Source organism: Peromyscus californicus, unplaced genomic scaffold, assembly GCF_007827085.1.
Source record: "Peromyscus californicus insignis strain IS unplaced genomic scaffold, ASM782708v3 Scaffold_3__1_contigs__length_106647218, whole genome shotgun sequence".
NCBI lineage: Eukaryota > Metazoa > Chordata > Mammalia > Rodentia > Cricetidae > Peromyscus > Peromyscus californicus.
The window spans coordinates 46,526,225-46,553,141 of NW_026294551.1; the positions used below are offsets into that span (position 1 = coordinate 46,526,225).

The 26,917-nt window shown below is 50.8% G+C and overlaps 1 protein-coding gene across 5 annotated transcripts in view; it reads left to right on the forward strand.

Moving 5' to 3' along the window:
* Positions 1 to 26,917, forward strand: part of Abr (ABR activator of RhoGEF and GTPase) — a 205,111-nt gene that overhangs the window by 133,601 nt on the left and 44,593 nt on the right. For 4 of the 5 annotated variants that reach the window (XM_052755997.1, XM_052756000.1, XM_052755998.1 and 1 more), the window contains 7 exons: positions 6,742 to 6,927; positions 13,145 to 13,252; positions 16,839 to 16,899; positions 21,278 to 21,330; positions 21,876 to 22,016; positions 23,601 to 23,722; positions 25,872 to 26,037. In XM_052755997.1, the coding sequence (XP_052611957.1) occupies positions 6,742 to 6,927; positions 13,145 to 13,252; positions 16,839 to 16,899; positions 21,278 to 21,330; positions 21,876 to 22,016; positions 23,601 to 23,722; positions 25,872 to 26,037 (837 nt within the window). Of the gene's footprint in view, positions 1 to 6,741; positions 6,928 to 13,144; positions 13,253 to 16,838; positions 16,900 to 17,277; positions 17,398 to 21,277; positions 21,331 to 21,875; positions 22,017 to 23,600; positions 23,723 to 25,871; positions 26,038 to 26,917 lie in introns of those variants that run through there. The other variant, XM_052756001.1, reaches the window with a different exon arrangement.

The following is a 26,917-nucleotide window of genomic DNA, read 5'->3' on the forward strand; positions in this document are numbered from 1 at the left end:
TCAACAGCAGGGATAGTGCATTGTTTACAGACTATGCATCTCGACCCCTTGGTGGGTTGTGAAAGTGTGGAGGCTTGAATCAGCATTTTAAAACAAATGAAAAAGAATGTCAGTGTGCATCATCAGCAGTAAAGGTCAGGTGCTATTAGATGTGTGTATATAGGTGTGTGCAGGGGCACTTTGCCTTTTATTTTAGTCCTGCTCCTCTTCTCTCCCTGCCCATCTCTTTCTCTCTTTCTTTCTTATGTAGTCTTGAACTCACTCTGTAGCTGAGGCTGGCTTTGAACACCTGATCCTTAACCTCCACCTCCCAAGTGCTACAGTTACACTTATGTGTGGACCCACTACATTATTTCATAAATGTTTTGTGGATTCCCTGGGTGGTGGTGGGGCACACCTTTAATCCCAGCACTCAGGAGGTAGAGGCAGGCCCATCTCTGTGAGTTTGAGGCCAGCCTGGTCTACAGAGCTAGTTCCAGGACGTCCAGAGCTACACAGAGAAACCATTTCTTGAAAAACAAAACAAACAAAAAATGTTTTGTGGATTCAAAAACCACTGCTTTGCCAGATGTGAGAGTGTATGCTTGTAATTCCCGCACTCCATAGGCTGAGGCTGGACAGTCATGAGTTAAATGCCAATGTGAGCTAGATAATGAGACCTTGTCTCAAAACAAACAGATAAGACCACTGTCTTTGGAAAGTTATGCATAAACTCTTTGATCCTCGGTTTTCTTATCTGAAGATTATACAGTTGTCCCCTCCCTTCTCTTGAGGATCTGTTCCAAGACCCACAGTGAATGCCTGAAAAACCCTGGATAGTACTGAATCCTAGATACACTAAAATACTGTGTATTTTCCTATGAATGCAACCCTAAAGACAAATTAGGTACAATAAGTTATTAGCAATAATTAATAAAGTTAAATGATGTTAGCAGTATATCATAATAAAAGTCTTGTAGTCTCTGTTAGTTTTTCGGCTGCGTTGTGTGCTTACCCTGCAAGGAAATGCCACGAAACACGACAGAATCCGCTAATGAGTTTTATTAAAGGTAAAGGGACAGAGAGTGAACAGGCCTGCGGAAAACACGTGTGTGGAGAAGAAGGAGGAAGAAGAAGAAGAAGGAACCGGGAACATGGCGCCGGATTTTAAAGGCTGGGCGTGGACAGATCAGCGTCACTACTACACGCAAGCGCGTAGATCACATGGCCACGTTGCGCGCCTACGTAGCCAATGGAACGTCACGGATCTTGGTCACGCAAGATGCCCTGACCCGGAAATGGCTATCCTGACCTGGAACTGGCTAGGTGGAAGTGTCTGTTGGGCATATGCGAACACGCCCGACCGTGGGGGCGTGTTGTAAACCTTTCAGTCTCTGCCTTGAAAAGTCCAAACACACACTGGAGTTTTCAGAACGTGGGTGACCACAGCAAACTAATGGTAGCAAAACAGTTGGCACCTCTCCCGCTCTCTGGATTGAGAAGATCAGGTGATCCTTTGGGACCTAGTCCAGTGCTGGGTACTAAAGACAGGAGGCAGCCAGACCTGGGGTCGCTGTATCCAAAGCTGTATTACTAGCAGAATGCAGGTCTGACAGGGACCGGACTGCCTGCCTGTGAGCCCCACTTTACACCTTACCTGCACACAGTGAGAAGACGTGTGCTTTGTGTTTCCATCTGCAGTCTGGGTTCACAAGTAGTACCCTCTGCATGGGACTGCAGTGAGGATCATGAACTGTATTCAGTTCTTAGAAAGGGGCCTGTGTGTTACCTGGCAGGCTTACTATTTCCTACAGAGTTGAGCAAAGACAGGGAAGGCTCCTGTGTACCTTTTGGTTTTGTTTTGAGCCAGGGTCTTGCAATGTCGATCAGGCTGACCCCAAACTTGGAACTATCTTCCTGCTTCTGCCTCCTGTGTTCTAGATAACAGTGGGTGTGAAAATTGATGTCTTGCCAAGTATAATGGTATGTGCCTGTAATCCCAGCACTCTAGAGGCTGCAGGAGGCTTTGGGCTACCCTCCCCCACATACACACCCCAATGGAGGAGGAGGTACCCCTGAGAGGCATGCCTCTCTTACATTCCAACCTCCTTCATGAGATGTTCTCATCTGGGCAAAGATAGATTTAGGAGCCAGGACAGCATCTCCCTGCCACACCTTCCTAACAGCTCCTGCCCCAAAGGCACGACTGTGCTGTGCATTTGCACACTCTGCCACTCCCACCCTGTTCACTCTGGCCGCTCAGGAGCCGGAGAGACAGAGAGAGGGGTGGAAGGTTTTATTGCTGGAAGACCCAGGGAGTGGGTGGGCTGGGCTCTCCCCAGCCTCTGTTCCCGGGATAAACCTGAAAGATAAGGACTCCTCCCTCCCTCCTTCACAAATTGGGAGGCCTCCCCTCTCTGCCACTGAGGAGCTCAATGCTGCTTTTCCCTGGGTGGTCTAGCTTAGAGGCAAAAGCGTTCCTTCCTTCCTTCGGCTTTCTCTCCCCTCCTCTAACCACAGGTCCCCTTATCCCTCAGGGAGTGCCTTCAAAATGGAAAGTGACTTGGAAGTGCAGAGTGTCTGTTTCCCCCTCATGCTTCCTGGTATGCAAAGGACTAGGCCTGTGTACCCAAAACTGTACACACAGGCAGACAGAGAACACACAGACAGGAAAGTCACACCGGGGCTCTGTTCCCAGCCCTGGGTGTCGGCTGGAGCCAGGTTTAGTAATCTTCTCCAAGTCACTGTTCCTAACTGATGCCTGTCTGTTACTCTTGAGGTCTGGGAACCCAGGTTTTTTTGTGGAGGAGGGGGTAGGGGCTGTAAAAGAAAGAAGAGAAAACTAAATGGATTGTAGTTCTACATGTGTCCTGTACGGGTGTGGACTGTTGCCTACAGTCCAACCCACCTTGAAGCCATGGTTTGCCACAGCTAGCCCCATTGCCTCCTTCTCTTAGCCTTTCATTTTGGCTGTTTGGGTCTGTAGTCCTAGGGCATCTCCGCCTGCTTATCTGTGTGATAGGTTAACTGCACCTCCCTGAGCTCCAAGACGCAACCAAGGCTAGGTTAGTAACTGCGCCTGGCAGGGACCAAGCCTCCACGGGAGGTGGAGGAAGTGGGCAGATTTCTTTCTCCTGTTTCGAAAGGCCACTTGCTGGAGGACTAAGTAGACATGACTATGGGAGGCCCAGCCCTGTCCTTGGGAGAAGCTCCCAGGGTTGGAGTTGAGGTCACCCAGGGGTTCTCTCTGAGAGTTCTCACAGCCTCTCTCTCAGCCTTGCCATACAGCTGGCCCAGGGAAGAGAGTGGAGGTAGCTGGTGTACTAGCTCCCTGGCCCTCCTGGCAGTGTTGAGTCAAAGCTCAGTGAGAGGGGACTGGCCTCTGAGCCCCTCCTGGCCCAGAGGCCTATATGTGAATCTTCAGATAAAAATAACTGACTGAGGACCAGCCAGCCCTTCCTTCCCCCTTCCTGTGGAGGATGGGGGTGAGAGCAAACGTCCTTCATCTGGTGAGAAAGTCTCATGCCTCCAGTGCAGGCTGGTCCATGTGACTGGTCCTGGTTAGACGACTTTTCTTCCCCTTTTGTAGACAGTGGGAAGTTTAGGAGGAAGCAGAGCTGTTGGGCCTGTCTTGGCGTAGGAGGTAGCTTCCCTAGCAGCCTGCTTCTGAGAAATCTTAACCTTACCAGGACTGTTCTCCTCCTTCCTCGGCTCCCTCCAGAGTGGGGATGGTGCCATGGTACAAGGATGAGTGGCGATTTGTACCTGTCCATTGGGTCTTAGATGAGATGGAAAGGGTAGCCTGTTACGTCACATCTGCAGGGGAGTCCCTTGTATCCTTCCACTTGGGCAAGAGAGAACGCCATGCCTTCCTCCTGGTTCCTCCTGCTCCCTTGTGTTCATGCAGCTCTCCACCTGCTCAGCTCTCCCCAGCTTCAGAGGCCCCATTCCTTGTACCTCCTCCATGAAGCCTTAACCTCGCTGCTCCAGTCCAGTCCTGGAACCACTTGGTTGGGATTTACAGTCCAAGTTTGGATTATCCTGCCTCACGCTGGCCGCTACCAAGTGGTTTGATTTGTTCCAGTCCGTTTTTCAAATAGAGTCTAATGTTCTTAAGGAAGGAGATCAGGGATCATCAAAATGATCTCCCACATACTAGGCTTGTGTCACTCCCTCTGCTTAAATCCCCCTGCAGAACGCATGGTCAGTTGTGTGGTCAAAGCTGTACTTCCCTCTGCATGGCCGCCCTCCGCGATGCATCCAGCCCTGCCTCAGCCCTGCTCCTCTCCTTGCCCGAGCCTGTTTCTGACCCCAGATCAGCCATCAAGGAAATCTTGATGAGTGTGAGCCCCTTAGGCCGCCCTGTTTCTGTCTCAGAGTAAATGTCCCCTCTTTGGAGAAGCCATCTGACCATCCTGCCTCGGGGGTCCTCTCCTTATTTTCTTCGTTGCACTCACTAGTGTGTATAATTAGATGCTGGATCATTTCCTTGTGTTTCATTTGTCTCCTCTGCTTGACTGGAAACCCCGTGAGGTCTGGGATTGTATGTGTTCCAGGTATACCACTGGGTGTTAGGGATCGCCCTCATGTCCAGCACTTGGTTCAGTTTTCACAATATTGCTTGTCTTCTATATGCCAAACATGTAATAGATACTTTGGTTTTTTTTTTAAAAGATTTATTTATTATTTTTATATGTATATGTGCATGTCTGCATGAGTTTATGTGCACCACATGCACGCACCAGCTAGAGACAAGAAGAGGTCATCAGATCCCCTGGAACTGGAGTTACAGGTGGTTGCAAGCCATCGTGTGGGTGCTGAGGATTGAACCCAGGTCCTCTGCAGGAGCAGGAAGCAATCTCAGCTGCTGAGCCATCTCCCTAGATACTTTAGGTAATGTGTGACTTGAGAAAGTAATACCATGTCAGTCCAACAGAGTCTGCTAGTGAAGTGATAACACACCCAGAAATGGGGAGTGATTTGCCCACAGCTATTAAATGGCAGGCTCTGGGCTCCAGGCCACACTGCCTGGCCTGACCCAGCTTGACTCCCATCCTGTCCTCTAGCAAGGACTTGGTACTGAAGGCTACTTGGCTCTAGTGTCAAGAGGGTCAGTGGGTCTTCTTGGCCCTGGCTTTGTCATCGTATCTGGACTTTGTGAAGGACAAAGAAAGTCAGAAGTCAGATACCATCTGGGTATTTGAGACTTCTCTCGTGGACAGATGCGGGCTTAGCCACCATCAGAAGGAAGATGGAGTACAGTTGGGAGGCTGGCTCCTGTGACCAGCTCAGGCTGGCTGTCCTATCATAGAGGGAGCCTGCTTTCTTTCCCTCAGAGGGGGTGATCCCAGCAGTGGGGTGATCCCAGCAGTGGGGTGATCCCAGCAGTGGGGTGATCCCAGCAGTTGCTTTACCCACTCTCTGCTAGCGTGCCTCTCTTGTTAGACAGCTCACGACGTCATCCTGTGAGAGTCGACAGCCCCAGTAAGCCCAGGCTGGACCCCTCTCCTCTCCCCACTGCTCCTGGGTCTGCAGGGAAACACAGGCTATTGGAGAACCCTTTCCATACTGCCGTCAGATAGAAGAGTGTTAGCCGTATCTAACACAGGCTGCTCTCCTTTGGTTAGGTGTGTCCTCCCTGCCTGTGTGTCCGCTGCTGACCCACTGGGGTATAGTCTTGGTTCATTTTTTAAAATTTGAGGCGGGGGTTTCCCTTTGTTTCCAGGCTGTTATCAAACGCTCATAGTTGTGCAATCCTTCTGCCTCAGCCTCCTGAGCAGCGGGGACGGACCACAGGCACGCACCATGGTGCTCAGCCTCATTGTGGGTGATTTAGAAAACACCAAAGGCTCTTTCTGAGGAGAGTGCACCCAAAGCCCCCTTATCCCAGGCAGTGCTTAGGGGCGGCTGAGTTACCAAGTCACTGCCCCTTCCGCTTGTGGGCCCGGATGATCTTGGTGCAGATAAGCAAGGGGGACAGGTTGCTTTCATTTTCATGTCAACAGGCATTGAGAAAGAGTCTTGAGACCAAAACCACACGCTGTGGGAAAGATCCTGCTCACTTAGCCGTGTCTGCGTGTCTGCCACGGATGTGGGAAGTTGGAGGGTGGCATGTCGTCCCTGCTCCTCTCCCTTACCAAGTGACTAGAGCCGAGATAGCAGTGAATCTGAGCCAGTGGTTTGGTTTTGTTGAGACGGGCTCTCGTTGTGTCGCACAGGCTGGTCTGTGTGCAGTCCTCCTGCCTCAGCCTCTGGAGTGCTACCATTACAGACCTGGCTTGAGCTGGTCTTGAGTCTCTTCACGGTTTGACCCCCTGAGTACGAGAACCGCCTTCTGTTTCTCAAAAGGAAGCAGCTAAGGAGCTGGCCTCCCAGGCAACACTCCCTTCCACTGAAGCGTGACGAAGAGGCTTATGACTGGGGCAGGAGGCTGTTGGGGAAGAGACCAGGGACCTGTTAAATGGAACAGTGAACACATAGCAGCCAGGGGCCAGAGGTTGTGAGCTCCGATGGGGGAAGGGATGTGCCGTGGCTGCCCTGGCAGATTGCTTCTGTCAGGTTCCCTCTCTTTGCAAATGGCTTGTTGGGACCTGCGACGGACGACAACTCTGAGAGAGAAACTGTTCAAGGTGCTCCGCCTTCAGCGGCCTTGTCTAGGCAGGACTTGGGCGGCATTGCATGTTAATTAGGGTCACAATCTGCCTGGGACCTGCCAACGCTCTGGTTCATTCATCCCCACCTCTGCACTTTGTCCCTCTTCAGCCCATGAAACCCCTGAAGGCCACAGCCACCACCTCCCAGCCCGTGCTCACCATCCAGCAGATCGAGACCATCTTCTACAAGATCCAGGATATTTACGAGATCCACAAGGAGTTCTACGACAACCTCTGCCCCAAGGTGCAGCAATGGGACAGCCAAGTCACCATGGGCCACCTTTTCCAGAAGCTGGTGAGTTTCCCCCAAGGGCATGTCTCCATGACAGACTGGTGTCATGGTGGAATAGGACCTTGGGAGAGGACTGGTCACTCTAGCCCTCTTGGCCTTCTTTAGGCCTAGGTCATCTCTAAGCCCTTGGAGGCCAGTCTAGGCCCGTGTTCTTTCAGGCAGCTGAGCTTGGCTCTTTAGCCCCAGCCCCAGCCTAGCAGAGCCCTGAAAGTGCTTCTAGGCACAGCAGTGGAGACAGGTCGGGTGTGTGAGTATTTCGGGGAATGCTGTTTTTGTGTGTATGATAGTTCCTTTGAGTGCTGGAATGGAGGAGCTTCCTCTACCAGGGTGCAGGTCCTCTGCCACTCTGTGAACAAAGAAGCATGTGACAGGCTTCAGGAGAAGGACAGCTCACCTGAGACCTTGGGAGGCCCCTGCAGCCACTGCTGCCCTTGCACAGTGAAACAGCTGGAATGATAGGTCCTGACGAATGTGGTTGATCCCCAGAGCAGAGAGCACCAACAGCCGGCTTTATGTGCCGCTGCTCGGAGGGCAAGAGCAAAGGCTCAGTGTTGGAAGGTGTTCACAGAAGTTCTCTGGTTGCCAAGGCTTCCATGACACTCTCTCCCCTAGCTCTAAGTCCCCTTTATACCAAGGCACTTCCCGACCTCTACAGACTTGTGGCTTTGTCTACGTAAAATGACCTTCCCTCTCTGCCTGGCTTTTCTTGGTCTAGTCTCAAGTTAGAATGACCTCAGAGAAGCTTTTTCAGGCCCTGTGTTTGTCCCTCATGAACACTTATAACTGCCTGTCCCCTGAAGCTATAAACTCTGGAACAATCTGTATATTCTTCTCATTAGACTCCCAGAACCACCCCAGTGATGGATGATGAGTGAATGGATGGATAGATGCACTGTGACCTTGATTGAGGCTGGGGAGAACTTGAGTGTCCGAGATACCTGTGTCCTGACAGCCATGTTTTTAAGACCACAAGTGTTGTGGGGACAAGCACAGCCAGAGCCAGGTCACAGCTGGGTTGGAATCCCAGCTCTGCCGCAGATGATCCTGGGACAGCTTACCCTGCCTCCTATTCTCAGCTTCCTCCTCTGTAAAGAGGGGTATTAACAGTCAGTTGGATTATTGGCAGGAGTGAGTTAATAACTGGAGAGGCCTGCTGCGGTTGCTGTTGTCATTACTGCTGTTTTAGGAAGAGGTAGTACTCCGGAAGGTGTCATTTCCCAGAATGCCATACTTCTGGTTGTAGGGGACCGGCTGCTTCCCCCGGTGCAGGCATGGTAAATACCTAGTCATCTTTCCCTGTTCACAGAAGTCTGAGATGACTGGCATGGGGCAGCCACTTCTCAACCTTCACAGAAAACAACCAACCCTGATGGGAGGGAGGACAGGTGGCCAGCGCGGAGAGGCAGAGCTCTCCCGTTTGACGTTTCTGTTGCTTTTTGGTGCAGGGTCTCTGTAACCCAGGGTGACCTTGAACTTGCAACTATCCTTCTGCCTCAACCTCCCAAGTGCTGGGACAGCAGGTGTGAGCTACCACGCATAGCTTTTTTTACCAATTTGTCTGTATTATTTCTCCCCAGAGTCCGCTAGGTCTTAGCTCCACTGGTCTGGTTATGAATTTGCTTCCCACTGTCCCGAACCCCCAGCATCATGAACTGATGCCTGCCACCCTGAGGCTGCCTGCTTGGCGAGGCCTGGGTGGAGCCAGGGCAAGCTAGGCATCTGGAGACAGTTTATTTCAGATGAAGTCTCTGGGTATTTGATTATCCATTAACAAGAGGAGGGAATTAGCATCTCTGCTGTTTGTTTTATGAGATCACTCCAGTGCCAGACTCCTGTTTCCAGGCAACCTGCACTTCCCAGTTAATGACCCTGGCAGGCCGGGCCTCTGGCCTTCCAGCCTCAGATAACTATGGAGATGAAAGAACCTGGCATGGCCCATGACCCCCGCACACAGGTGGCTTCTGGGTCACAAGAGGGTAGCAACACACACATCCCCATGCTTTGTCTTTCTCGTGGTAATACAGGAGACCAGGGTGTAGCTCAGCCTCTTGAGTGTTTGCCTAGCTTGCAGGAAGGCCTGAGTTCAGTCCCTTTCTCTAAATAAAACTGGGTGTGGTGAGCCACACCTGTAATCCTTGCACTCTGGAGGCAACAGGCACCGTGGCTGCATAGTGAGTTTGAGACCAGGCTGGGATACGGGAGACACTCAAACAAAAAAAAGAAAAAGAAATCATGAGAAGAGAGGGTACAGGAACCCTTCCTGGAAGATTGTGCTGACTTCGGAAGTGTCTGTCTGGGATGTCTTCTGAGGCTTGGAGCACCTGGAGAAAAGCGCACTTGAGCCCTCTGCCGGGAGCTTTCCTTGGGCCTTTGTCCTCTCCAGCCTCCCAGTTCAAACTCCTCTCTGGCTTACCCATCCCAAGGGCAGCCTCAGCAGCTTCCAGGCAGGGCCTCTCCTCCCTGGGTGGCGCTAGACTTTACTGACAGACACACTACACCCTGCCCCTGCCCAGCCTTTGTGTCCTGAAGGAACAGAGTGATCTTGATGAGTGGGGCACAGGAGCAGCACACATTCCCGGCACCTTGGATGGAAGTAGAAGCTCCCGAGGAAGCCTGCAGCAGCTGTGTCCTTTTGCTGCTTCGTTGAGAAAAAACTTAAACCAGGAAATCTAGAGGGTAGTAGAGTAGACAACTGTGCCTGCAGCTCTCAGAGTGACAGATGTTAGGATCAGCAGAGAAATGTTTCCTTTTTTCTATTATTTTATCCTCTTCTTCCTCCTCCCTCCCTTCATAAAACATTATTATTATTATCATCATCATCATCATCATCCGTGTGACTGCATAATGTGTGTGGGCAATCGGGGAAGGGTATATACAGTCTGTTTTCTCCTTCCACCATTACATGGATTCTGGGGATCAAATTCCGGTCACCAGGCTATGTGGCAAGAGCCTTTACCCGGTGAGTCATCTTGTTGGTCCCTCCCCTAGTAAAACTTTCTAATAAAAATTAAGTTTTAGCCAGGAGGCTGAGGCAGGAGAATTACAAGTTCAAGGCCAGACTGGGCAACTTAGTGAGTGAGACTTTATCTCCAAATGGAAAGTAAAAAGAGGAGTCAGGTGTAAGGCCTGGTGGTGCACATCTGTAATTCCAGCGCTTGGAAGGTGGAAACAGAAAGATCAGGAGTTCAAGGTCATCCCTGGCTACATAAGGAATTTGAGACTAGCCTGAGCTCCATGAGACCCTGTCTGTTACACAATAAACAAAATTAAGAACATATGAAGAATTCTAAACAAAGGTAAAGTCTGCTCCTCCTTTCCCTTTTCCTCTTGAAGCAGCTTGCTGGGAATTGGATGTGGAGTTGTAGAGACTGCAGTTTGTATTTTTGATACTTCATATTCTTGTGATACTGCATGCACTTTTAGAATGTGCAAGTGCGTGTGTGCAAGCATTTTGCAATTCAGCCACCACTTGCCTTTGACACGCATCGGTGTTCACTCATCTGGACTGTGTCTAGCAGAGTTTCTGTGTTTGGGAGCATTTGTTCAGCTCTCTGGCCATAGGGAAGAAGGAAGGAGGCTGTGAGTATTCTTGCTCAGGCCTCCTTGGGCACGATCATGTCTAGGTTTTTTAAGAGCAGTTATTAGCCAATGGAAATAGGTTGTGAGCCACATATAATTTTTCATTATTTTATTAATTATTATTGTGTGTGAGAGAGAGTATAGATGTGGAGGCAGCCATGGTGCACGTGCGGAGGTCAGAGGGGGCAACTTTCAGGAGTTGATTCTTACCAACTGAGGGTTAGGAACCGAACTAAATGCAATAAGCTATGTTGCCCACTGTGCTGGCTTGCTGGTCTCACAATGTCCTAGTAGCCACTTAAAAAAAAAAAAAAAACAGTAGTGGGGTTTGAACCCAGGGCCTCACACATACAGGCAAACTCTCACACTTAGCTGTGTTCCCAGTCCTAGGAACCACAGTTTTTAAAAGTAAAAATAAAGACTGGAAGTAGCTCCATGGTAAGGTGGTTGCTTCCCACACCCAAAGCTCTGGGTTTGATCTCCAGGAAGACAGAAAACAAACAAATACAGGGTGGATGTGGCAGCGCCTGCTTGATCTCCCAGCTGTCAGGGAGACTGAGGCAAAAAGATCACTTGAACTCAGGCGTTTGGGGCTGGCTGGGCGGTGCAGTAAGAGCAGAGAGAAAAGGGAGAAGGAGACACACAGAGCTGGTGAGATGACCTGAGTTCAATCCCTGGATTCTACAATAATAGAAAGATGTAACTGATTCCTGACTGTTTTATGAATATAAGCATTTGCCTAACTGTGTGTATGTGTTCACCATGTAGGTGCCCTCTGAGGCTAGAAGAGGGCTTTGGATCACTTGGGACAAGAGTCACAGCCAGTTGGGAGCTGCTATGTGGGTGCTAGGAATTGAACCTGGGTCCTTTGGAATAGCAGCCAGTGCTCTTAACTGCTGAGCTATCTCTCCAGTCCCTGAAAGTTGTCTTCTGGCCTGAATGCTGTGGCACACGAGCACTTGTACTCAACACACTTCCATCGTGCACATACAGATAATAAAAACTGTAAAAGGGTTGGAGTGATGACTGAGCAGTGAAGATCGCTTCTGCTCTTTCAGACGATCCAGAATTGGTTTCCGGTACCCACATAGTGTGGCTTACAACTGCCTATAATGTGGTGCACAGACAGAGATGCAGGTTAACATCCACACATACAAAAGAAAATGAATTAAAAAAATAATTGGGAGCGGGGCTAGGCATGGTGACACGTGCCTGTAATCTCAGGACTCAGAAGGTGGAGGCAATTGGATGAAGAGTTCAAGCTCATTCTCAACTACATAATAAGTCCTAGGCCAGCCTGGAATACATGAGACACTGTTTCAAAAAAAAAAAAACAAATGAATAAAGATATGTATACGTAGGGGATAACTTATATCCTCTTTTATATACCAAGTCCTTGAAATCCAGTGTGGATTTGTTACTGTTTTATTTATTTTTGTTGAGATAGGGTCTCACTGTGTATTCTTGGCTGTCCTGAAAGTGGCTATGTAGTCCATGTTGGCCTTGAGACCTATCTGCCTCTGCCTCCTGAATGCTAGGAGTAGAGATGTGTTACCACACCTGGCCACCAATGTGGAGTTTTTACATGTAACATATGTCAATTTGCATTGGCCACATTGTACATGTTCAGTATTCATGTTACTCACAGCCACTGTATTAGACAACATAGTGTTGTGATTTGTGTTAATGGTAGATTTGCTAAGCCGTAGGCTGACGCTGTGCCTATGGTCAGTTTGATTAGTCATTGACAAATTAGTTGTAGTGACATACTATAGTCTGAGGGCTCGAACCAAAGCTTAATGCCATCAGACTCTCAATTTTGACTCTTCAAATGGACATGGCATGGAATTGTAGCTTTAATTTGCCTGCCTGCTCTTTGTTCTCCCAAGAGGGAATACTTGTACACAGCCCAGAAAAATATTTGAGCAGCCATAAATACTTGAGCAATTAAATTAGCCAAGCCTCACTTTTCCTTTTTGAAGAAAGGGTGACGGACCCATCCTTGCCTCATAATGGCAGGTGAGGCTTCGCCAGTCAGGACAAGTGTGTTAGGTCCAGGTGGGCATGCAGGTCTGTAGTGAGGCAGGGGTTCTGGCTCCCCGGAAGCTGAGGAGGTGGGGACAGGACCTAAGGGACTCAGCATGGAGAAGGAGGCTGAGCGAGCTACACATGCCCACCACCGGCTGCTTTGTCTCCCCTGCTCTGTTTAATTCCAAGATGTGAAAGAAGTGTAAGGCATTAAAGGCATCAAGCCTGGGAGACCTTGATGGTACTAAGGGAAAACAAACAAACAAACAAACAAACAGCAACAAAAACCAACACTACAGAAAACCAAGTGTTATGATACATTCAATTTCTGGCATGCCAGCAAAAGCCCTGCCCTGCCCTCCCCACTCCCAGTACCCCCTTACTAACCTATTGGCTGAGCCAGTTTCCATGGAAACTGTCAAGTTCAAAGGGATACTGTAGTATGTTCATCTCTGCCTTTCCCCTGGTTTCCAGTGAGCCTTTTGGAGCTGAGTTAGAGGTTCTGAGTGCTAAGGGGGCTCCAGGAGCTCAGGTTCAGCGTTCATCCATTCACTAACCCTCTCTCCCTCTCACTGTCACCCTCCACTCCCCACATCCCGTCTCCTCCCTGCAGGCCAGCCAGCTTGGCGTGTACAAAGCCTTTGTGGATAACTATAAAGTCGCTCTGGAGACAGCCGAGAAGTGCAGCCAGTCCAACAACCAGTTCCAGAAGATCTCTGAGGTAGGCAGCTCTCCCTACAACCATCCCCATCCACCCTGGGCTCCAAGTCTATGGATTCCTCCTTGGCTTGCCCCAGGGAAGCTCTTCACCACAATAATGCTCAGCTTGACGTTTGCTTTCTTGCAACTGACATTTTTCCTCTTAATACAAGAATATCGATTGGTTTGATTTGTTTTTTCAGATTAGAAAGTAGAGCAGAGGAGGCAAATAAATAAATAAATAAATAAATACATAAATACATAAACACATACATACATACATACATACATACATACATACATACATACATACATACATACATAAAGGAGGGGCAATATTCCCCGTGACTTCTCCACCTCGGCCTTTGTTTCTTCTGTGGAATGAGCCTTTTGGACCTCTCTAGCTCATCTCAAAACTTTCCTGATGGGGGTTGGGTTGGAAAGATGATGGTCTGGCCGTCAATTAAAAGCTCCTGCTGTTCTTTAGAAGATCTGAGTTTGGTTTCTAGCACCCAAGTTGGGTGACCACTTGTAATTCCAGCTGCAGATTCGATGCCTCTGCCCTCCTCGGGTACCTGCATTCCTGTGTACATACCCACACACATTATTTTAGAAATGGAATCACCAGAGGCATTGTTTACAGTGCAGGTGCTCAGGCTCCTCGTTTCTTGGAAAGCGCGCGCCTTTTCTCTTTTCTTCTCTCTCGGGCATCTCCTCTGTCTCTCACTCTGTGCAGTTCAGGCCACAATCTTCCTGCCTCAGCCTCCTGATAGCCCGTATCTTCTTACTGGGGTGGGGGTGGGGGGTGGATCAGAGGCAGAAGTACATTCTGATGGGCTCCTGACTTACCCTCAGGAAGGGAGGTTTGGGGAACTCTGGACTAAGTAAGTAGTTTTGAAAAGTACTTGCAGATCTAAGACTCAGTCTCATGGAATCACCCAGGGTCAGTTAAGGACAGAAGAAGCCCTTAGATTCCTTTGGCTAGGAACATACCTGCCACTGCTCTGCAGCCAAGCCTGCCCCTCCTACACCTATGTATGGTAGAGGTAGGAAATTACTTGCCATTGGCACTCTTTGGTTGTTATTATTGTTGTTTGGTTTTTGAGACAAGGTCTTACCACGTATCCTTGACAGGCCTGGAACTCACTTAATCCAGGCTGGCCTCAGACTTGCAGCATTCCTCCTGGGTGCCAGGGTTATAGATGTGGACCTCTGTGCCCCACTTGGCTTTGGCATTTCTATCCAGAAAGTGGCAGAGAGAGGCTGATTCACTGGGATCCTTCAGCTCTGTTCAGCTCATTATCCAGAAAGACCCCTGTGACACTCCTAAGCACTAGCCTTGGAGGAAGTACCCATTGGAGCTCAGGGTACTTCCCTGAGCCTCTGTTTCAGAGGGATCTGGGGGGTGGGGGTCCTTCTATAGTTTTGGAAGTTTCCTGCCTTGAAGTTCCCCTTTCCCCAGCTTTGGTGCTAGAAGAGTAAGGGGGACACATAATTCCCTGAAACTGCTGGGATTCCACATTATACCTAACTTGGAATCAGTCTAGAGACCACGCAGCAGTTGGACAGGTGGAAATGAAAATGTGACACCAGGTCTGATGACACACACCTGTAATCCCAGGACTCAGGAGGCAGAGGCAAGTGGATCTCTGTGAGTTCAAGGCCAGCCTGGTCTATATAGCCACTTCCAGGCCAGCCAGGGCTATATAGATAGTGAGACCCTGTCTTAAGAAAGGGAGAGATGGAGGGGCTGGAGAGATGGCTCAGCAGCTAAGAGCACTGGCTGCTTTTCCAGAGGACCCGGGTTCAATTCCCAGCACCCACATGGCAGCTCACAACCGTCTGTAACTCCATTTCCAGGGGATCTGACGCCTTTACATCAATGCACATAAGATAAATTAAAAAAAAAAAGGAGCAAGTGAGATGGTGATGGGGGGAGGGAAGATAGAGAGCCTGAATAAATAAATAAAAATAAATTTTAAAAAAGAAAAAATGGCAGTTTGATTATTAGAAAAAGCAGATGTGAAATTGTAGGTTTGGGTGTACAGTCACATGGCTCTTATGCTTCACCTCTGGAAGCACATGTTCTGTTGAGTTTCTAGAAGAATAGGAAGCCGCAGAGAGGAGGCTTGTGTTCAGTTTCTTCTCCCAAGACGAAACTTCTTGTCCCTAGTGTCCTCCTAGGACAAGGGTGGGGAAATCCCTCTTGGTGAAGTCATGAGGCTGGAGAAATGATGCTTCCTTTCAGCATCCCACCTTCTCTGGGAATGAACTGACTCCCTGGTGTGTGTTCACAGTGGCTGCTGTGTCCCTGGGTATCCAGAGGTCATCATGGTCTAGAGAGTGTCCAGAGACTGTGAAGTCCCCTCTTAGCCTGGCTGACTGCTTGTTCTCTGTGCATCCATGCAGAAGTACCCCCTTGCATCCATGCATTAAGTACTCCCCCGCCCCCCCAATCCCCAAAGCCTATTCCAGAGGACAGAGCCAGGCCCATGGCCCTCTGCCAGGTGGCTGCTCATCTTGACTCACTCAGTAGAGATGACGCTGATGCTTCCTGCTGGCGCTGCCACTTAATTACTGCAATTAGGTCCTTCTCCTCTGCAGCAGCAGTGATTTCATACCTCTAGGCTGCACTGGAGGGGGTGTGGACCACAATCCCTTAAAGCAGGGAATCCAGGCACCAGTGAGAGACAGACTCAGTCTAGAGAAGCTGAGTTAACCACCCCGCCTCCCCCACCCCACCCCATGCCAGGCTCATTTCCTGGGGGTTTTCTCTGTCTAGAAACAGCTGGAGATGTGTAGGAAATGAGCTCCTACTGTGTGGGCCTTGCCTCCCTCCAGGCAGAGCAGGCAGCATCACATGGGCACATGACCTTGGCCTCACCTTGCCCCCTTGCCTCCCAGGAGGACATGCCTCTTGTGGACTCTGGCTCATCTTGCCTAGTGAGGGTTGCATTTCAGCTCCAGTTTCAGGCTGCACTGTCCTGTTGGCAAAGGCTGGGGTGTCTCTTCGTCTAAAGCAGATGGAAGAGGTTTAGATCTGAAGATCTCTGGTCCCCAAAGTCTGTTCCCCAAATGTATTCCTGGATCACTTGTCATAGGTCCCAGGAGAGGTAGTGGGGAATGTCGACAGGGCTGGGGCTGGGTTAGTCCTTATGTGGGGAGGGTTCAGCTTGGCCCGCCCTGTGGACTCCAAGCCCATCTCCTCCCTGCTTATTCCCAGGTGTGCAGATCCCCTCTTGTCTTAAGGGTGTTCATTCCCAAAGGTCAACCAGCATACCTAATGCTTATTGACTTCAGCTCTGTCTTCCCAGGGCTAATGTATGTACATCCCCGAGGAGCGGTTGGCAGTGGGGAGGGTCCCTGCTCTTGGCCACACTCATCCTTTAGAGGCAAGGTCGGGGGGGGGGGGGGGGGGGGGGGGGCAGGTCTTAGGAGTTCTTTTTGCCGCAGAACTTTCTAGTAATCAGTCTTAACTCCGGCTCCCAGAGTCTGTCTTCCTGACTCTTCATTACTTACACCCTGAATTTCAAAGCCCCTCTTCTCTCCAATAAGAGAGGGAGGCTGGGGGACAGACCTGGTAGTGATTTTTCTCCTCCTTCTCACAGGAACTCAAAGTGAAAGGTCCCAAGGACTCTAAGGACAGCCATACGTCAGTCACCATGGAAGGTACTTTGGGGGAGTGGACTGAATTACAGTTGTCTTCCTTTGTTTTAGTGAACTATGGGCTGTGTGAACGTGGTGGCCTGTGTGTGTGTGTGTGTGTGTGTGTGTGTGTGTGTCTGTGTGTGTCTGTGTGTGTCTGTGTGTGTGTCTGTGTGTCTCTGCCTGCCTGCCTGCCTCTCCTCCCTAGGCAGCAGGCCAGCTACAAACGTGCTCCTCCTTAGGATGCCAGCAGGCATTTGGTCCCTCCTCCCTCCTCCCCTCCCTTCCTCCTCCTGCCTCTCCACGCTCCTGCCCTCCCCGTTGTTGGATGAGCACTCGGAAGGAAGGAAGCGGCGGCTTGATGCTGGAGGTTGTGCAGCAGCAGCCAGCAAGGTGGCCGAGTGGCTGGAGTGCTGAGGAGAGCCAGGAGCCTGGAGCAATGGCTGCAGGTCCCCGCTGCAGGGAGAGAGGCTGCCATGGAAATCCTCTTCATTATTCGCTTCTGCTGTAACTGCACCTATGGTAACCCAGGCGCCCCTCCGTGGGAAGTGCCATGCCTTAAGCCATCTGGGGGCCCGGCGAGAATAGACTTCAGTCTGGTCAGCAGGATTTAGGGGCTGCAGGGAAGGGAGGACGGCCATGTGGCTGAACCCACTTGGGTTTGCTTTTGTGGTCAGCCTGGAGTTGAAATCTAGAGGCTGCACAGCAGAGGGGCAGAGTACCTTTGAAAAGGAGGGTCCAGGCTTAGAAGGGTCCAGGTACTCCTGAGGCTGTGTGTGAACCTGGTGGTTGAGCATGTGCGTGCATGAGAGGCATTGAGCAACTTCCTGAAGAGGCTAAGGAAGGTGAGAGGCTGTACCTAAAGGCCTGAGGTGGGGCAAAGGACAGCTGGGAGCAGCAGAGGGACAGTCTGGACGGCTGCACCTCAAGGCACGAGGGCGCCAGCCTGAGCGTGAGAGAGAAGTTGGGAGTTTCTTTGTTTCGTGAGCAGAGAGGATGCTGAGCAGCCGATGTATTGTGTGCTCAGTGCACATGCTGCCTCCTCTCTGGACGGCTCTGGGAGAACAGGGGGTAGCTAGCTGGTTGTTTTCCCCGAGCAGTGTTAACAGCCCTTAAAAGACCCCGAGCCCAGGTCCCAACACTCAGTGCAGAAGGTCCGCTCGAGAGGGGGGTGTGGCCGGCTGCTGCTTTGTGAAGGTCACACGCCCACTTCAGTGGAAGGGACTTGGAACAGCCTCTGTGCCTTCAGTTCCTTCAGTTGGGGTGAGGAGGTGTCCTGGGACGGGCACATGCTGTTAGCCAGGCTCCTGCTCGTAAGGATGCCGAAGCAGGTGCAGGCAGGGAGTCCAGACCTGGCGGGTGACCTGAGCTGCCTCTGGCAGGGTGAGAGGGGCACATGCTGCCCTCCCTCTGGCAGGGTGAGAGGGGCACATGCCGCCCTCCAGGCTCCCTGCTGTGGGTCCATGTGTGTCAGGGAGGCAGGTAGCTGGTGAAGGACCTTCCTCTTCCCTCCCACCAGGCGTTTTGTCTGCACCCTTCTCAGTCACTCTGCGTGCCTATCTCCGTGGTAACCTAGGGCTCCCATTACAGGCTGAACTGAGGGGGGGGGCGGGTGGCAGTCTGCTGGAGGAAAGATGCTGGGTGAGGTTTCCAGCTCTTTCCTAAAGGCCTGTATGTCAGGGAGCTAGCTGCTCTGGACCACCGCCCCCCTCCTGTTCCCCAGGTTGCTCTGTGTCCCGTGCCCATGGTGGGAGCAGCCTTTGTGCTGCCCTTCAGCTGCTTCCAACAGGCTGAGGCCCGGTGAAGAGCGGGTCTTGAAGCGCTGCTCTCGGGTCAGGGAGGAAATGGAAATGCTGGACCTGGCTGAGGGGCTGGTTAAGTGTCTGCTGGTTTTCTAACAAGGGAAAAGGGTCAGCTCTCTGCTCCCTCTTCCCTCCTGAGAAGGTAGCTCAGTCTTACTGAAGCAGTCCCGAGACCTGGAGTCCAGGGATCTCTTTGGTCCTCATGATACTGTAATCTTTGAAGTCTGCTTCAAAGTGGGAAGTAGGATGGGGAGCTGCCTCTACAGTGAGCACTCACCTAGGTAGATGGAGAACTCTTACGTGTGGAGTTCCACCACCCCACTCTCTCTTGAGGAAGAAGATAGTCCAGTTGTAAGCACATGGGTGAACCAAAATTCAAAGCCCAACCACCTCTCATGGCTTTGTGATGATAGGCAAGTAACGTGTGCCTGAGTGTGCACTGTGAAAGTGGGCTAGTGAAAATTGTGTCCCTTTATAATGACAGGAAACAGTGCCCACGAGGCAGTTCCGTGAAACCTGGGAAGAGACCAGCTTGTTCATATTGGTGATCTGCCTTTTGGTGTTTATAAAGGTGTGGTCAGGGAAGACTTCCTGGAGGAGGAAGAGAGACAAGCAAGACAACTTGTTGGAAGGCACCTATCCCAGAAGAGTGGGGAAAGTGTGATGCAGGAGAAGAAAATTGGCTGCCCTGCAGAGCCCAGGAACAAGGAAGGGGCGGGGCCAGTGGAGCAAGGGGGGGTCATTCAGAAGCCAGGGCGAGCAAAGGCACTGGGGGCAACCTTCCTTGCCCGATCCCCTCCCACCCATCTGATCCCCCTTGGCCAGTGCCAGGACTGCGGAATTCATTCCATGGCCCTGTCAGATAGACTCTTGAGGTGACTTCAGGCGTATTAATAGCCCCCCTGAAACCTGAGCCACCATTTCTGCAGACTCTGAGCTTAGTCAGAAACCTCTCCCTCCTGGGACCCAGACAGGGCTGCAGAGGATGATGGTGCAGTGTCAGCTTTCCTGGGGGATGGGACTCTGGGCCCACCCAGCCTGTCTGTTGACCTTGTGCCTGCCATCAGGTCTCAGTGGCTCTAGTCTGACTCTTCCCACTGTGGTGCAGATGCTTGAGCCACAGGTGGGTGGGGTGCCTTAGACAGCCTCGGAAATGAGACCCATGCCCATGCCCAAGCTTTTCCCTCACCGTGCGGCACACCCCAAACCCATGAATCTGCCTGCTCCATCCCCTGTGGGCCATCAGGGGGTAGCTAGAATTGGCCTGTTAAGAAAGAGCTACAAAAAAGTTACACGTGTTGCGTTTGCATAAAGCAGCGTTTTCTGGCTGCTAATACATGTCCATGTCAGCAGAATAGCTTTTTTATCCTTTGGAGATCTTCATTTAGTCGATGGAGTGTAGAGGGGACATCTGTTTCTTTTAAGAGCTGGTGTGTGATCCTCATGGGCAGCCACGCAAGGGCTAGGGCTAGGATGCTTAGCACACCTCAAGAACACGTCAGATCAGCAGGGTGTCCCCTCAAGTGTTTGCTTAGCAGTTCACAAGGCATCTAGGGCTTTGGGACTCTGGTTTGGGGGAGGTTCAAGTGTGAAGTGCCTAGGATCTGGCCAGGTTCTATGGGACATTCACTTAGGGTTCTCTTTCCTCAGCCAACATTTTGCTTAGAGCACCTGTGGCAGGATACCAAAGGGCCTGGTCCCAGGACTTGAAGATCCAGGTGTAGGGCCAGCACTGAACCACCAGGCTGGGAAGACCAGTACACAGGAAGTGTTGGGCTGCTGGTTGCGGCCTCTACACTCCCTAATGAATCTCGGTGATCATTATTCATTGTCTGGGTCACAGAGGAGTGTGGCACATGGGACCTGACTGACCTTGGATTTGCAGCTTCTTGGGGGCTTCTGTAGCAAGACTCTACCCAAATTCCTTCAAGAAGTCTTTTCCCCTCAGTCTGCCACTGGCTTGAGGATGGAGCATTTTGGTGGTGATCTGGCTTGAGGATGGAGCCTTTTGGTGGTGATCCGGCTTGAGGATGGAGCCTTTTGGTGGTGATCCAGCTTGCCTTTTGGCCCCTCAGCTGATTATGTCGATGGGGTCGAGGGCATGAAGAAGAGTCTTTTTTCATAGAGCTGAGGCCAACTATGTGAGGATGAATGCAGAGTGAGGTTCTCACCTGGGTATGTCTGTCGTAGACTGGAAGAGCATGAGAATGATTGGCATGAGGGAGGTATCCTTTCTGGAAAAGTGGCAGGTGCCTCCCGCCATCCTGGAGTCCCAAGGGCACCACAGTGTGTTGAACTCTTGCAGGGTCTACCATGGGTATGTCTGTGTGGTTGTAAATGGGGTCCAGGGGCGCTTCAGCTGTGAGAGCCTGGTTGAGGTGGAGAGGGAGCCAGAGTGGACAAAGCTGTGTGTGTCCCCTGTTCCTTTTATTTGGCCTGTCCATGGAGTGAAAACAAAGGTATGGGTTGCCACAGAACCCACGTGGCTTCCGAGTGAATATTCATTCGGAGAAACAAGACAGATTAAAGGTCAACAGCTCATCTCTGTGATCCAGAGTTGGGACTTCATTTCCTGTCTCCTTTGTCCGCCTTCCTTACAGCTCTGCTCTACAAGCCTATTGACCGAGTCACTCGGAGCACCCTGGTCCTACACGTGAGTGTGGGGCCCCAGAGTGGCCAGGGGGCGGGTTAGGAATTTTATGTGGAAGTATTGGGAGTCACTGAGACTCCATTTGGGGAGCAAGGCAGAGGGTCCCTGAGCCCTGATTGTGCCTGCCTAGCCTATGGTAACCATGCCAACGGGGCCAGGTCCTAAATATAGCTTGGCTAGTAAGCTTGATATTTGGCCAAATGCTCCCTAGGAGGCAGACACTTGCTGCTGCTTCATCCCTGCCTTGTGGTCTCCAGGGTCCTGGGAGCAGCTGTGCAGTGGGCAGCAGAGTGTACCCTAGCTGCTTGGTGAGCTGAGGCTTGACCCAGCTGCTGCCCCTAGGGAAAAGAGTCCTGATTGCAGCAGAAATCACTACTGCTGCTCTGACCCTGGTTTATCAGTTGCAGTTACACAGGCAGAGCTGGACTAGAGTGCGGGTCCTAGAGTACCCCCTCAGAACCCTTTGGGGGATTGCGTGATCCCCACTGTCTTCTCACTGAACTTGAACCGCTCCTCTCAACTCACCACCCTGCCCCATCCTTTCCCAGGATCTGTTGAAGCACACACCTGTGGACCACCCAGACTACCCGCTGCTCCAGGATGCCCTCCGAATCTCCCAGAATTTCCTGTCTAGCATTAATGAGGACATTGATCCCCGCCGGACTGCAGTCACAACCCCCAAGGGGGAGGTGAGTTCTGGGCCCTGTACAACTCCACACCTAGACTGAGTAGACAGTTGGCCAGGTCCCTTGTCCCTGCTGTCCTTGATGCTAGGCATCATACTGAGTGTCCTGTGTACCCACAGCTAAAGGGAGGCCTGCACTCTCGGCCATACCTATACCATGTCAGGTCCTAGTTAAGAACTTTTAAGACTGTTGTCTCATTGGTCCCAGTAATAACCTGGTAAGACAGAAAAGGAAACTGAGCCTCGACAATCTCTGAGACTGGCACAAGGGTCCTTAAACAAAAATGTCAGAATCAGATGTTTTCTGGGCTGTAAATCTCCACACATTGCCCCCACCAGACGCTGGGCCTCTGGGTACTTCATTCTTGATACGTCTCCTTGCTCCAGTTGGGGTGATGATCTCAGGGAGGCCCTGGGAGACCTTCGTCTACACAATAGGTAGGCCAGAACTAGGCAACAGGCCCAGCAGCAGAAAGCGCTAGTACTGGAGATGGCTTTGGCCTCCCAGGCTGCTGAAATGTCCTTGGAAACGCCTAGATGTGGCATTTCAGCTCCCCTGGGATGGTGTGGGAAGCTTCCTGATGGAAGAGGGAGAACGCCGTGTGAAGAATTGGGGAGACTGTGACCCTCAGGGGTCAACAGTCCGGCCCAGATTCAGTACCTTCTGTCTAATCGAGATAATTAAGTAGCGTTTAGGAGGGAAGGCTGACTGGGTTTATGCTCCTTTGTTACCTTTATGAGCCTCTCATGTCTGTTGGGAAGGGAAGTAATGAGAGACAGGGTCTGGAGCATGACTAATGGGGCATGGAGCTGGCATGCAAACCCAGCCCTGGTTTGCAGCACCTCGGAAAATGGCACTAGTTCTTCATCTTACTGTGGCGGTATCTGAAAAAAAAAAAAAATCTCTAGAAGGCATAGAGCACCTTCGGTTTCAGGTTGTCTTAATCATATCCTTTCAGCATGCTCACCCACAGACAGCAGTGTATGTAGGTCACACAGGATAGAGTGCACACAGAGGAGGCTGGAATAGATAGATGGCAGGGAGGAAGCACTGCACGGCTCATAGACAGCGAAATGCTTCTGATCGCTGCGGTCCCTCCCCCTTGGGGAAGCCCAGGGTCTTCCATCCATAGTTGAATAATCCACTGAGAAGTAGCGTAGAGGAGCCTGAGTAGGTTGGCTGGGCAAGATGAGCCGAAACTAGATCAAACTCTCCATGGGGTGGGGGGGTGGGGGGCTGTGAGGTTGGAGGTGTTCATGGCCAAGGATGGAGAAACCAAGTCCTTCCAGAGAGTTTTGATCCAGGGCAAGCTGCTGAGAGCTGTGGGAGAGGGTGCGGTGCCTGAGCTATGTTAATGGCAGACCGTGTGTCCGTGCACTGAGCTATCCCACGGCCGATGCTGCTTCCCAAAGCAGAGCCCGCCCTCTGCGCTGTCCAGACAGTAAATCCGAGATTAGAGGGGAACACAGCTGAGGAAGGACAGAGTCTGGGTTCTCACCAGCCAAGACTCCAAAACCAGTGCAGTGCAGGCCGCGCCCCCGCTGCGCTCTCCCCTCTGAGCAGGTGGGGGTGTCCTGTCTCCCTCAGACTCGGCAGCTGGTGAAGGACGGCTTCCTGGTAGAAATGTCTGAGAGTTCCCGGAAGCTGCGGCACGTCTTTCTCTTCACAGATGTCCTACTGTGTGCCAAGCTGAAGAAGACCTCTGCAGGGTGAGAGTGTGGGGAGTGGGGTCACAGTCGAGGACCGCGGGAGTGCCCGCGTGTTACCCAGGAGTGGTGGCTCACATCTGGAGGGAGGCTAACACACAGAGTTCACAGCAAGTTTAAGACTTCCAGGGTGACAGTGTGAGGCCACACACACATATGTTCAATTCGGTTTTACTGTGTAATCTCTTCTAAAAAAGAATCATGTTGTTTTAATGATAAAGGTAATATATTAGAGGAAAACATAACCTACTTGAAGATAAGCGTTAAGTCTTCTGTGACTGTATTTCTTTCCCGTACTTTTTTAATGGTTTTGTGCTTTTTCTCATAGTTGTACTAACAGAGAATGCCCAATTGGGGGCTCTGCTTTTTTATTTATTTTTTTGGGGGGTGTATTTTCGAGACAGCATCTCTCTTTGTAGCTCTGGCTGTCTTGGAACTCACTATGTAGACCTTGAACTCATAGAGATCTACCGCCTCTGCCTGCCCAGCACTTAGATTAAAGGTGTGCACAACTTCATCTAGCTTGGGCCCTGCCTTTTCTGTTCCTTGCCGTAAGCATTTTCCTTACTGCTGCTGAATGTCATAGCCACTGCTTTACTTTTCTGCGTGATATTAAGTGCGTATGCCATAATTTACGCAAGAATTCTCTCCTCGTTAGTTTTGTTTTTGTTTTTCGAGACAGGGTTTCTCTGTGTAGTCCTGGCTGTCCTGGAACTCGCTCTGTAGACCAGGCTGGCCTCGAACTCACAGAGATCCGCCTGTCTCTGCCTCCCCAGTGCTGAGATTAAAGGTGTGTGCCACCACTCCCAGCTAACTACAATTCTGTGAATATTCATTATATCTGCTGCCATTTGTTGAGGGCTTCTGCCACTCCAAGTGCTATGACAGTGTTTCAGATACATTATTTCTAATCTTCCTATCACCTTCACGGAGTGGTTATTGTTTTCCCTGTCTCACGGTCAGAAGTCATGGAGAAGGCAGATAGGTTGCCTAAAGTCACACAACTAGAAATGGAGGAGATAGAATTTGAACCCTAATAACTCAGAAGCTCCTTTTCAACTCCTTTTCAGTAGTGTGGACACACTTTGTGCATGACCAGAAAAGGTTGCTCCGTATTTACTTACATATTCTTCCAACTACATTTATAACCTACTCTGTGCTCAATATGTTGCCTCACATTGTAGAAGGAGATCTGTGTGCTTATTGAAACAAAAGGGACCATAAGGAAACACAAGAGTTGGAAGCAAATCTAATTCTCAGAGGAAGTCAGAGCAGGGAGGAGGTCCTTGGGCTTCCGCTGAGGGCACGACTCCCAGGAACGAGACCTCGGAGATGCCAGTAGTAAGCAGTGCACTGTGTTTATGCTCCTGTGTTACATTCATGAGCCACCAGTGTCTGCTGGGAAGGGAGGTAATCAGGGACAGGGTCTGCAGCATGACTAGCAAGACATGGAGCCCCCTCTACCTTCAGTCCTCCCACAGCAGATACTAATCATCAGCCATGGCCCCCTTTCCCACTAGGTGTGGATGTAGCTAGCTAGCTAGCTTGTCTGATCGAGCGATTGATTGGGATGAGGTCTTTCTGTGTAGCCTTATCTGGCCTGGAACTGTCTATGTAGACCAGGCTGGACTTGAATTTATAGAGATCCACCTGCCTCTGCCTCTGAGTGCTGGGATTAAAATCATATGCCACCACACCCAGCTTGGATGTAGTTTCATAACCCTCAGCCCAGGGCTCTGTGTGATCTCTATGGATCAGAACTGGCATTCAGAATAGCATCTGTAGCCCATCCCTACTGTAAAGGACCATTGAATGTGAGCTTCAATATGGATAGACCAGAGAAGCTGGCAGGGTGCGAAGCACATGGTAAGAAAACATGAGTCCAGCCAGCAAGGCTTCATTCTTCTCAATACACAATAATTTGGATATTTAGAAGCACTAGTCCTACTGGGTGAAAAGACTATCAAGGTGAAGACCCAGACCTGATTCTCGATACTCCACATGTGTGTGCTTGACATCCTCAAGGGCAGGGAGTGCTCCTGCCTCCCATGAGTCTCGGCAGATCCCTTTGTGGGTAGTTTTTTGCTCTGGGTGAGCAGTTTGCGTTGAAGAGGCCACTTTGCTCAGCTCACGTCCCCCTGCTTGCTTACAGAAAGCATCAGCAATATGACTGTAAGTGGTACATCCCCCTGGCTGACTTAGTGTTCCCATCCCCTGAGGAGTCAGAGGCCAGTCCCCAGGTGCACCCCTTCCCAGACCACGAGCTAGAGGACATGAAAATGAAGATCTCTGCCCTCAAGAGTGAGATCCAGAAGGAGGTAAGTGCATGTTTTTGGACTGGGTGTTCTGGGGAGGTGATGGACTGGCTGTGATAGGGGAGGCAGTACTCAAGAATGGGAGCCCCTGCTGTGTCAGTACTGAGGGAGGCCAGGACCAGTGCCTAGAGCTAGTGGGTTTAATTATGGAACGAACGCTTCCTTGGTGTTTGTTGAACAGTGTGGAAAGGGGAAGAGGAGGTGGGAAGAGAGGCTTTCTTGAGAAAAGGCAGCCTGAACAGCACAGGCGGCCTCATGAGAAGCTGACACCTCTAAAAGGCAGATAATAGGGAGAGAGTGGACCCGAGTACCACAGTTGGCCATCCTCATCTGTCAGGCACTAAGCGTATGCTAAGAAAGAAAACTGAGATTCTTGGGCTGGAGAAATGGCTCAGAGGTTAAGAGCACTGGCTGCTCTTCCAGAGGTCCCGGGTTCAGTTCCCAGCACCCAGTTTACTGCTGTCTATAGCTCCAATTCCAGGGGATCTGACACCTTCACAGACATACATGCAGGCAAAGTACCAATGCCTGTAAAATAAAAATAAATAAGCCTTAAAGACAAAAGAAACCCTGAGATTCTTGTCACGAATAGAACATCCCCAAATAGTTCTCTATATTAGTCCACAAAGTGAACCTCTAATCTTTTGAAAAACCTGATAGCCTGTGGGTCGTATTCACAGACCATGCTGTAGAGAAATTGTACAAAATAACTAGAAAGTTAGAACTTTTAAAGAGGAGGAATCAAAGCTGGGCGGTGGTGGCGCACGCCTTTAATCCCAGCACTCGGGAGGCAGAAGCAGGCAGCTCTCTGAGTTCGAGGCCAGCCTGGTCTATAGAGCGAGTTCCAGAACAGCCAAGGCTACACAGAGAGACCTTGTCTCAA